General features: G+C 37.2%; 1 protein-coding gene across 1 annotated transcript in view; it reads left to right on the top strand.

Annotated features, from left to right (window-relative positions):
• Flt1 (fms related receptor tyrosine kinase 1) overlaps positions 1–12,471 on the top strand; it is a 176,588-nt gene that overhangs the window by 93,071 nt on the left and 71,046 nt on the right. Inside the window, exons 14-15 of the mRNA XM_026388407.2 lie at positions 5,934–6,242; positions 11,001–11,147. Of these exons, the coding sequence (XP_026244192.2) occupies positions 5,934–6,242; positions 11,001–11,147 (456 nt within the window). The remainder of the gene's footprint in view (positions 1–5,933; positions 6,243–11,000; positions 11,148–12,471) is intronic.

The following is a 12,471-nucleotide window of genomic DNA, read 5'->3' as shown; positions in this document are numbered from 1 at the left end:
AATATGATAGTCTCTGAAAATCTCCAAACCTCCAAGGTACAAAAATGGCATTCCCTGTGCCCCTCTGTGGGTACAGGAAGGAAATAAGTAACTCAAAGTATAAAAACAATTGCCTGGCTCCACACTCCCCAATTTCTGAGGAAACATGGGCAGTCTGCCAACTCTCGGGAAACTTTGCAGTACATGGGGCAAGTGGCACAAAATTGCCTACGATCTCCAGAAAGAAACAGGCAGGACTAATTTTCATGAGACAGTTGGACTGTCGGGTGACAGAAACCTTTTGGCAAGTTAGTTAAGTCCTAGAGAAGCTGGGCCATGGGAGACATTGAATTTCCTGGAGGAAATTCTCTCAGAAGATCAGGGCTAGAAGGCATTCTCTTAGAGGCTAGACACCATTCTAGATCCTGAGCACTCCAGATGAAAAAAACAGGGTCTAGACAAGGGAGAAGGTCCATGGCAGGGCCACTCTAGACCAAGTCAGTTCCTGTCTTCTCACCTTATGGAAGTGGAAGGGAAAGCAGTTTGCATCCCTTCCAAGCATGGAAAGGGCCCTTCCGAGAGATAGATTCTGACAGGGATTTCACACAGGCTGAGTCTCTAATAAATCCAGATGATCTGAACTAATTTAATCCAAAGATTTGTATTGTCTTTTAAATTTAGTTAGAAACAAGTTACCATTTAAACTATGTGTCTGATTCAGAGTATAAAAGATGGAGCAATTCCTGTTTTGCTCTGAATATTCAGCAAGTTTGCAACAGTTTAATGAGCACTATTAAACAACACACTAAAACTGAGCGCTAAGCTCTTTAAGGCATATCAGTGAAGCCCTATCTTTCTAGCAGACAGTTCTAAGACTGAGCAAATGAAGAAATGTTAAAAAAAAATTTACATGTATCCCTGTATCAAAATGTCTGTGCAGAAGTGATCTGATGGATGAATTTACTCTAGAGGCATTGCTGTCCAATAGAGTTAAGCCACAGATATAAGTAAAAGTTTTCTAGTAACCACATGTTTAAAAAGTGAAATTAGAGGAGAGAGAAAAATAGAAGTTCACTGGATTAGACAAAGAGGAATGAAGGGAAGGGGAATGGGAATAGGAACGACAGTAAAATGATCAGACATAACTTTCCTATGTTCATATTATGAGCATACAACCAGTGGAACTCCACATAATGTACAACCACAAGAATGGAGTATAACTCAGTCTAATTATGATCCCATGTATGTATGATATGTCAAAATACACTCTACCATCATGTACATCTAAAACCAAATAAAAAAATTAAAAGTGAAATTAACTTTATTTAATCTAGTATATCCATAACATTGTAATTTCAATGTGTAACCAACATTTAGAGGGTTCTGGAGATTAAACCCCCAAAGCCTTGTGTATGCTAAGCATGTGTTCTGCCACTGAGTTAGAACCTAGTCCTGTGACCACCATTTTAAAAATATAACACTACTTCAGTTTTTAAATTTTAATAACTTTAAATAAAATAATCTGAATAAAATTCAGGTCTTTAGTCATTCTAGCCATATATATATATATATATATAGTTCTCAAAAGCCACACATGGCTAATGGGTACCATATTGGCCAGTGTAGCTCTAAGCCTCCGGGAAGGAAGCAGGATTTGAGAGGCCCTGGGTAGGGGTAGAATCTGAATAGGTAGAGGGAAGAAGTCACGCCTGCCTTGATGTTTTGAAAGCCAAGGCAAGAGTGCTAGCAGAGGCCCACAAATCATTGGTCTAACCACTGACATGTTCTAAATCAAACCAAGAGGCTGTTACATATTTTTAAACTTCCTATGGACAAATATACTTTCACAAGGACCCAAAAGGCCAGCACAAGCTTAGAAACCTGGTACTATTCAGAGTGGTGGAGTAGACTGCAGCAGTACCTAATGGCACAGAAAGACTGGCTGACCCATTGCTTCTTTCCACCCCTGAATGGGCCCCACACAGCTAAAGACCATGCTCCTCCCGTGTGTGGTCTCCCAGCCCACTCCCACACTTGCCCATGCCCCTCACAAACAATCTTCCTTGTCTACTCGGAGGTGTACACACTGACAAGCAGTCTGATCTCAGGAGCCCAGTCCTAGGGAAGAGAGAGGCTAAGTCAACCTGGAAGCAGATTTAGGATAAGCTTTTTGGGGAATTTTAAGATCCCAAGGACCAAAAGCATGATATAGGCGTGGAGTAACATGGGCTCTGGGTGGGTATAGAATACCAGATTCTTCACAATGTAGGGAGGGGTACAACCAGAAGACACCCATCAAAAGGCCCAGGACAGAGACCCTGCTTACCGGAGCCTGAGCATAGCACTAGAAGAAGATGTGCTAAGAGTGGAAGGGGAAGACCCACTCCCTTGCTTCAAACATACCTGCTAGAAGCTCTCAGTACTTTTGCTCTAGAAATTCAAGCGCTTTAATCTTAAAATTGAACATGAGTTTAGGCAATCCAGCCTCCCTTCCCACCCACTGCTTAGTCTATCCTTTCTCCAAATAATTCTTTACTATCAGTCCTACGAAATTTTAGTTTGAATTGGTAATAGTAGATTAATTTGCTTACATTTTTCATTTATTTTTAACCAATTATCTTTTTTTATTTGTTCTTTTTAGTTATACACAACAGTAGAATGTATTTTGATATATCATACATACATGATCGTATAACTTCCCATTCTTGTCATTGTATATGACGTGGAGTTACACTGGTCATATATTCATATATGAACATAGAAAAGTTATGTCTGAGTCATTTTCCATCTTTAGTCTTAGAAATAATACACTTAACATGTTTATTTTTCTGAAAAAAAAAATGTTTATTTGCTCAATGTTAATCCTTAAAGGAGCATCTTGAAAGAGATGTCTAAAAATTTAATGCTTTAAAGATCTAGATTTGGATCTTTATTGATCCTCCTTTCAATATTATGGCCCTGTCTTGAAATACAGTAATAACTTTGCCTTCCAAATTGATGAAAACTGGCTAACTGTGGTCGTTAGCATCCTTGACTGTTTCAACTCCAAATTTTGGCACACATTTGTACATGGCATCTGCTTGAAATAAACAAAACTTTATAATAACCATTCACTTTCTTTTTAGAGAATATTATTCCTGGTCTTCAATGAAAGAAAAACCTATATTTCTAACAAATGGGATCTCCTTCATCCTTTTAAATTTCTTATATTTGTCTCTTTCATGAATTTAATCCACATCTGAGCCAATCAAGTCAAAATGTCTATCCCCTAATGTACTCCTTAATGAACATTACTCATTCACCTAACCCTAGGTAGAATGTCTCTTCTGAGCAAGAGTTGATTCTTCTCTATGACACCTTGTAAGACTCCATGGATGTGCCTTATGTTAGATGGATGGGCATTATTTGGTGATGACTATGAGTGTACTCAATCTGCAAAAGATACTGAAGTGTGGGAAGATTTCTTGTTTTCACTTGGAGGGTTAAAAGGCAATTCTTTCTTGGGTCTGTTTTTGTACTCAGGCTAAAAAAAATCAACATGAATTAAGGGGAAAATCCCTCTGGGTTCATTAAGCAGTTGTGGACACTTTATTTATGATCTTCCATGGATCAAAAGAGAATACCAAAGGGGTTATATTGAGAAATAGATAATCCCTTCTAAGGCTGCCTGATGACTTAAACCAAATTACTTTAGTAACTGTGTCCCTCATACAAGAAACAGACCTCAAAATGGATTTGGTGCTTTTCTTTTCCTCTGTGTGTGTTTTTGCAGTTTTGCTGGCACTCAGCATGACTATGGGTGTGTGAGCAGTTACTGAGGGTGAAACAGGAACAGCGGCTGCCTTATCTCCCTGGTTTCCCAATGTCACTAAATGCATTTTATTTTGAGATTCCTGGTGGTGCTTGGCAAAGATAAACAAAATCTTCCATCAGGAAACCTGTGAGCTATTTCCACAGGAAGTTTCAAATCACTAAAGTAAATAGAAACTCTCTACATGATCTCAATGGTGTTACTGGGCTCATTTGGGTTTTACCTACCAGGATGAGTCCTTATAAATGGAAAGTCCGTGATCTTTTAAGAGATGATCTGATTGCAACCAGTGAAAAGTACCTCTGCTCTAGTATCCGTGTAACTTTGATGGCTGATATTTTACTCCTCATACTTGGAAAATGTCCAAAATGTAAAACGATGATGAATTAGAACAGCTATTTCTGACACCTTATTGTTAAGTTGAAAATGACTGTCAACTGCTCCTGCATCTTCTGGCACGTTCTTAGATTTTCATTTTAGAGCAGGAAAACCACTACTAATCTCCTCTCTTGTCAGCCACTGACAACTTCATAAGCCACTGTTATCCCCCATTCCCAGGTTTCAAATGAATACTTTGGCATTTCTTCAGACGTGACACTTTATAATAAAGCCAAAGCCCAGAAAAATCAGAAAAACAAGCAAAGTGAGATTTAGGAAAGAGTTGATATGATATCTAATTTTGGACTATTGTCCCCTTAAGGTTTAAAGGTTTCTTTATAGCTTTGTGTGCAAAGGATAATAATAATAATAATAGCATAACATAGTGCTTTTCATCTTCAAAGCACTTTGTAAAATGTTGGCCCAAATTCTTTGCTCAAATATAGATACACCACTAGTAACAAGTAACGGGAGGGTTTTGAGAGCAGGTCAGTTCAGGACCAGTAGCCAATGGTTTTTTAAAATCCTCAGTAAAATGGTCCAGAATGTCAATAAGGAACTCACAGCCTAAAAGCAAAATGCTGGTCTTAGTAGAAATGCTGAGGAGAGCACACAGATTATCACTAAAGTATCTTAGAGAAGAAGGTAAGCCAGGAATTGACACTGGAGAAGAAATGGCTTTTAGTGACACAGTCACTTTCAGAACATGTTTAAAATGTTTTTGAGATTAAATGTGACTTTTTTTTTTTTTTTGAGCTGCTGGGGATTGAACCCAGCCTTATGGGTGGTAGACAAGTGCTTTATCACTGAGTATAGCCCCAACTCTAAATCTTTTTTTTTTTTTAATTTATTTATTTTTAGTATTTTCTTAGTTGTAGTTGGACACAATATCTTTATTTATTTTTGTGTGGTGCTGAGGATCAAACCCAGTGCCTCACATATGCAAGACAGGGTGCTCCACCACTGAGCTACAGCCCCAGCCCAAAATCTTAATTTTTTAAATTATTTTTGCCATCTTTGGAGTTTGGCAACTCTTCCAGTGATTTTTTAAAAATTGTTCTTTTCCATTTTTGAAACCTGGAACTTTCAGAAGAAATCTTTGCTCTTTCATGTCTGAGTAGGGCCACCACCATAAAGGGGGCCTGGCTTTCTTCTGGTCCACAATGCCAGCAAAGAGTGAGGATACTGCTGGATCAGCAACTTGTCACCGGCAAAGGGTAGGGCAAATACCTACAACTTCCCATGCTTATTTGTAAGCTATTTTGGTCAAGTTTGCCCATACATCTATCTTTGGGCTTAGTGCAAATTGCTCTTATACTTCACACTATTTTGCCCACTTCAAATGGGTACAGCTCAGTGGGAAAGCACTTGCCTTGCAAGTGGGATTCCATCCCCAGCAAAAAGTGTCCACTTACCAGTAGGAGGACTGTATATAATTAAAAAAGTGGGAAACAAGGTTATCATACCAAGTTGGAAAAAAACATTCCACTGTGAAAAGCAACTTCAGGCAAATAAGGAAAAAATGCCTTCCTAATAAACTGTCCCTGATTTGCTTTTCCTATCTCACTTCTTAGAGAATGAGCTTACTTGGTCTCCCTGTTCTGATAAACCAGTTCCCCTAAAATAAAAAGACAAATACTCATCCTTTTTAATGCTAATGCTGAAAGAATTTATGTCGGAACAATTCTTAAGATCTTTGACTATCTCATTAGGTGACACTGATTTTTCTACAATTTTTCTGAAATTCTTCATTCTTATTTTATAGATGTGCCAAATGGGTTTCATGTTAACTTGGAAAAAATGCCTACAGAAGGAGAGGACCTGAAACTGTCTTGCACAGTTAATAAATTCTTATACAGAGATATTACTTGGATTTTGTTGCGCACAGTAAACAACAGAACAATGCATCACAGTATCAGCAAGCAAAAAATGGCCATCACTAAAGAGTACTCTATTACTCTTAACCTTATCATCAAGAATGTATCTCTGGAAGATTCGGGCACCTATGCCTGCAGAGCCAGGAACGTATACACAGGGGAAGAAATCCTTCAGAAGACAGAAGTTATTATTAGAGGTGAGCACTGCAACAAAAAGGCTGTTTTCTCTCGGATCTCCAAATTTAAAAGCACGAGGAATGATTGTACCACACAAAGTAATGTAAAACATTAAAGGACTCATTAAAAAAGTAACAGTTGTCTCATATCATCTTGATTTATTGTCACTGTTGCTAACTTTCAGGCTCAGAGGAGATGCTCCTCCCAAAATGAGTTCGGAGATGATAGGAGTAATTATGAGAGCCCCCCAGGTGCCAGCTTGGGGCTCCCCGTTCAGGCTGAGGGCTTTGCCCTCTGGGGCCGACCTGGTGCACGTTTGGATTTGGAGGATCCCTGCACTGCAATCTCTGTTTTTCGCTCTTGCTGTCTTCTCCTGCCTGATAAACAACAACTTGGGACTGATCCTTTCCTTCCACTTTGATGCCAACCTCTTTTTATTTTTAAGTTGTGAAGCTGCACAAACTGAATAACTTAAACAAATGCTGGTTTCTGCCAAAGATGGACATGAATAAGTTAATTTTCCAGTTCAGAAATGAGTACCATTGAAGTTGAGACTCTGTTGGACTTCTGCCTGGTTTTATTTTATACTATTTCATCTGCTCTTGATTTGTAAATAGCACCTGGAAAGCAAGGTGTAATGCGTATTTATTTGAAAATGCTTCTTGTTTTTTCTTACATTAAGCACGTTGATCTTAAACTGGAGTTTCTAAAATGGGCCCTGGGGGTACAAGATGTTGGTATAATTCAAAGAAAGTAAAGCTTGGCACAGTGTTTATTATGAAAGTCCACTTAAATCAACCACCCCCCCCCCACATACTTCCAGGTCATATTCATTATGCTGTTAGTACTGCAGGAACAAGTCCAGCAACTAGTCACTACCCCAGACTGGACTAAACAGCCACTAGCAGCACTTGAAAATGCACCAAGCCTTCGTTTTAAATATCTGTGTCTCCCTCTTATTCTTTTAAAGAACTCTATTATGTTGAGGTGATGGCATTCAAAGGTGGTCCTTATATTTATTTAAAGAAATAAAAGCTACTGTAACCAGAGATTTAATGCATTCTTCTAAATTTCAATTGAAAATCTATCCATTAAAAAAGCCCATTTTCCCCATATGCAAAATGTTAATTGGATTTTTATGAGGATTAAGAAATGGCAAAACCACAGAAGCAGAATCAGTCATTTAAAAATACATGCCATTTCTTTTTTAAAACAAGACAGATTATGATCTCTTGCTTTAAGTTTGCATTTTAGGGGGAAATGAATTTTTCATTAATTTAATATACATTGTTCTGTTGTTTTCATTTATGATTAATTATTATATGTGACTTGCATGAACTACAAGGGAAAAAAAATAAAACTATAATGACCAAAATAGCCATGGCTGAGAAACAGTGGCTGGGCAGTTCAATAGGAGGTGACAATATGACAACTTTTCAAGCTTGGGAACTCACCAGCCTGTTTCCTCCTTTAGGTAGCAGACTCTGTCCCACGGGCTAAACTTGTCTTTCACGTGGGAATTGCTTTTGTCAAGTGTGAAAGAGTAAACAATAGCATTTCCCCAGAATGCCAGTTTTATGGAGCCCCAAATGCTCTGAAAACAATTAGTAACCTGGAAGTTGTCAGCCCAAAGGAAAGAATAATCAATTGTATCTTGAAATTTTACCTATGGCTCTTTGGCCTGGTCTCTTTGTTCATTATAAGTCAGTGTGTTCCTTCAGGAAACAATGCCAAACAGAACTTGGGGGCCTTGGTTTTTATGAAAGCTAAAAAAGCAAATGAAATAATTTAGGAATTACTTATGAAAAATGATATATTGGACATGCAAAGCCAACCATTTCCTTCCCCTTACTCCAGTTTTTGTGGGGAGGGGAAGATGTTAGTATTCCAAGAGATGATTTTCCAAAAAAAGAAAGAGAGAAAAAAAAGAATTTCATAGACTAATTAATTGTTCACTGTGTAATTAATCTTCCAGACAGCTGTTTTTTAGAAAAGAAACTAACTGGGTGAATTTTGCTTTTTGTTACATCTAAGGGTATGAAATGAGGTGAGGATAAAAGAGGGGAAAAAGAGAAAGAAAGAATAATTGGTGGAATAGGGGTGTGAGGCTGGTTCCTTAGACCCCATTCCAAATGGAGAAAAGAAATTATATATTTATAGGACCTGGGAAATCTCTGGGGCCATAATACTGAAAAGAAGAACCACCACCTGGTAGGCAGCTATCTTTGGCTACTGATAACCAGCAGAAATATTCTGTTAATTCCAATTTTCTCAGTTTAACAGGACCAGTTGTACTTTGTTAAATTCTGGAAAGCAGGTATCTATTTCCATCGAGTACACATGGGTTCAATGTACTTTTCTTAAAATGTCAAATCAGATTATTACAGTATATAAAGTAGGAAATTAACAAAATATGACTCCTGGGTTGGGTCGTCATTTGGAAACTAGCCAAAAAATGAGACATTTAACACAGGGCAACATTTTTTCCAGAAATAAATCCTAACACTGTATGTTTCAGAATGTTTATATGAACCTTGTATTTAATTGAGATTTCCATGTTAATTCTGCAGCTTTTTGGCTGCTTTTATTGTCTTATGTTTGTGTCATAAATAGGGCCTTTGGGGGTTCTTTAAGATATGTATGTTGAAATAAAATGTGCTCTTCTATATAAGAATTGTTTTCAAATACATCTGTCAGGGAAGTCCAAATCTGTCTGTGTTGATGATTACATCTATGAAAATAATTTACGTGTTGTGAGCCTTGCATTTGCATTTCCTTTTAGAAGGCCTATGAGCAACGACAGATTATTTTAGCATATTTTAACACACTGGAAAATGTGCAGGAGGAAGCTCTAAAGAATATATAACTCAGTGAACTGGGTCTGAGTTATTTTTAATGAGATGTCAAAGTTGTCTTGCCACTAAAGAAGATACTAAATAATAATATGATACAATTCTTTACTATCTTGTCATGTTTCTTTGATATGTTTAGGGTCTTTGCTGCATAAAAATGTCAAATTTGTAAAGAGCAAGCAGGGATCATAAATTGAAGGCCTTATACAAAGCTGCATTTTCAGTTAAGTAAAGCTGTTTGACAGATTGCCCAGAATGCAAACACAGAAATGTTGCAACAGTTCTGCAACATTTAGGAAAAGAATAGGAAAGACATGCTGAAAGAAGAAAAAGGACCATTGCTATCATTCAATCTACACTATGTCTGAAGAAGGTTTTATAAATCAGAGCACATCCTTCAACACTGTTTTGTTTTTTGTTTTTTGCCTTCAGATTTCATTTTATATAAAGTGACTAATGATAAGCTATGGAAATCTGTTTGAGAAATCTGTTTGAGAAATCTGTTTCTCTTAACTGATAGTAACCCTGCCATGTTATACTACTTCAACATGCTATAAAAGTCATATGATAATATACTTTTAACCTGGGATTTCTAAATGGCTTTAACGAATGCTAATCCTGAGAGTTTTCCTGCAGGAATAAAAAGAGAAAGGTTTTGGGAGTCGGCAGAATCCTACAGGGACATGGAATCAAAGCCACTGCACTGTATCATCTTTTGTAGCATTGTAATTACTCCTAAGCTGCTTTCACAGTGTTAGTACACTAAGATGAGGAAATCAAAAATGGTCAGAGAAAGTTCATACTGTATAACTGAAACCAGTGACGCAGAATGTGTAAGTTATGCCAAAACTCTTTTGATTTCTGTTCCAGGATTTGCAACGAGTGGAAAGGGATAATTTGGGAGGGTGGGGGAGACATTAGGATTGTTTTTGTTCTTTTTCCTTGGAATCTTGAGCTACCACTCTAGTACCCACCTAATTAGAATGTATACACATCAGCAGGACTGACTACTTCATTAGAGACACTGTACTCATTGGGGGCCTTAGGGGTACTGCTGTTCCTATGTGGGATTTTAATATTGTAATGTATTGCATCTTAATGTATTAAATTCATTTTGTTGTACTATATTGGTTGGCATTTTATTAAAATAAATTGTATTGTATCATATTTGTATGTTTTAAGAGAAAATAATATAAAATACAATATTTGTACTATTATATAGTGCAAAACCTACAAATCTGTGCCTCTGCCTCTTGAATTAATCTTTTGGTTGCTTGCATTGGGGAAGGAAATGGAGGAAGGAAACAACCAATAAAGCCTTCAAAATTCAAGAATTCTGTTTGGTCTGCTGCCTTAAAATTTAGGTTACAGAGTAACACAAACATACCCTCACAAACATCAACAAAAGTACATAAGGCTGGGAGTATGGCTCAGTGGTAGAGTGCATGCCTAACATGCAAAAAAAAAAAAAAAAAGTGGGAAAGGACTATGAAATTATATTAGCTTATCTACCAACACTATACATTAATATGAACATTTATTGTAAGCCTATATGCAAAATCACATTTTTCTGTATTCGTAAAACTACACAAGATCCTTGCATTTTAGAAAAACTCTTCTCTGCAGGGTGGAGGGAACAGGGAGGAGAAAAGGCAACCAGTTGGCCAGGCAAAAACTTTTCTATTAAAATTTAAAAATACAGAATCTAGTTCTTGATTTTATTGTGTTCTACACATTTCAATTTATTAAATTTATTCAATTTATTATTAAAGAGGAAGCAGTAGATTAACTACTGAAGAGAAAAGGGACCAAATGTACATGAAACCTTGAGTTTTGCTATTTCTATGTATATTTAAAATGTTGATATGCATATAAGATAAAAGTAAAACTGACAAGTAATCACAACTCCCTTTCTTCCCTCAATAGATCAGGAAGCGCCACACCTTCTGCGAAACCTCAGTGATCACACGGTAGCCATCAGCAGCTCTACCACTTTAGACTGTCAAGCTCACGGTGTCCCAGAGCCTCAGATCACTTGGTTTAAAAACAACCACAAAATACAACAAGAACCTGGTAAGAGATTTGTTTTTCCTTGCATTTATTTCTCGTCCTTCCTCACAACTCTTCTCCAACTTTCCTATCATCTGCTTCTCCTACATCTAGGACTACTTTACTAAAAGAGCTGCAAAAACTAGGCTCATACTTGTGTCAACTTCCAGTGAGGAATAGTTAGACCTGTTCTTATGGGGCTCATATTCCTAACTCTATAAAAAAATCCTATCAATTGTAATGCTTTATAGTGCATTGAACTCCTCACCTAGGAAAGTGAGAAGTTAATTTCTTGGCGTGAAGTATTACACAGCTTTGAACATCTAATTCAGAGAAGTAGATTTATAATCTTTCAAATTCATCAACACCAATTTTAATGATTGAGAAAAGAATGCTATTTTCATACTGGTAAAAAATTTCTAAATTAGTTGTTATAGACTTTTTTTCCCAACAATAAATATTCTTAAAACCACTAGAGCTTAACCAGTGAGTAAGTACAAACACCATCTATTGCAAACCTCATAATGCTATGGTTAAGATTAACTGACCTTATTTATATTTTTTATTAATAATTACATTTATATTAAAACTAAAGTTGCCACTTGCCTGGCACCAGCAAGGTCCTGGGTTTGATCCCAGCACCACAAAATACAATAATATATAATAAATAACACTGCCATTTAGTTGTAATATTCCAACAACCTAAATCAAGTAAGTGGCAACATTAAATGGTCCTTACATGTGAGTCCTCTACTCCAACTGAAACCTCCATTTGCACAGGATGAGTTTGTATAACAACTCCAAATTTTTAGATAGTGACTAATATCTTAGAAGGGCCTTATACTGCACAGGTCCCAAACCAATCACATCACATAATTTTTCTCCACAAGGTAGCACCTATAATGCTGACATTATACACTTATTCATCCAAACTAGAAGGTGATTACCTCACCTTTGCCCTCCTCATCTAATCTATCACCAGACTGAGCAGCTTGTACCTACTAAATATTAAATGTTTCTCAAATCCATCCCTTCCTCTGCTGTCCAATTATTCTACTGGTTCAGGTGCTCATTAGCTGGCCTCAACATCTGCAGTCATCTTGTACTTGTCTCCCTCCCTCTCTTTTCTATTTTCTACACAGCTCTATAAAATGCATCTGTGACCATGTCACTTCTCTGCTTAGGTCTCCCGCTCACTCCCCACCACATCATCTGATAAAGTTCAAGCATCTGACACAGAAAGCCCTCAACAAATAGCCCTGCCTGCTGCAAGTCCATGCTCAGCCTCCCCTGCCTTTTATAGATCACTGCCCACATTATGCTGCTTCAACCCTCTGTGCTTTTTTTT

The sequence above is a fragment of the Urocitellus parryii genome, chromosome 2 (genome assembly GCF_045843805.1).
Source record: "Urocitellus parryii isolate mUroPar1 chromosome 2, mUroPar1.hap1, whole genome shotgun sequence".
Classification (NCBI taxonomy): Eukaryota; Metazoa; Chordata; class Mammalia; order Rodentia; family Sciuridae; genus Urocitellus; species Urocitellus parryii.
The sequence above is the reverse complement of the archived record's forward strand: the minus strand, read 5'-3'. Positions and strand labels throughout refer to the sequence as shown.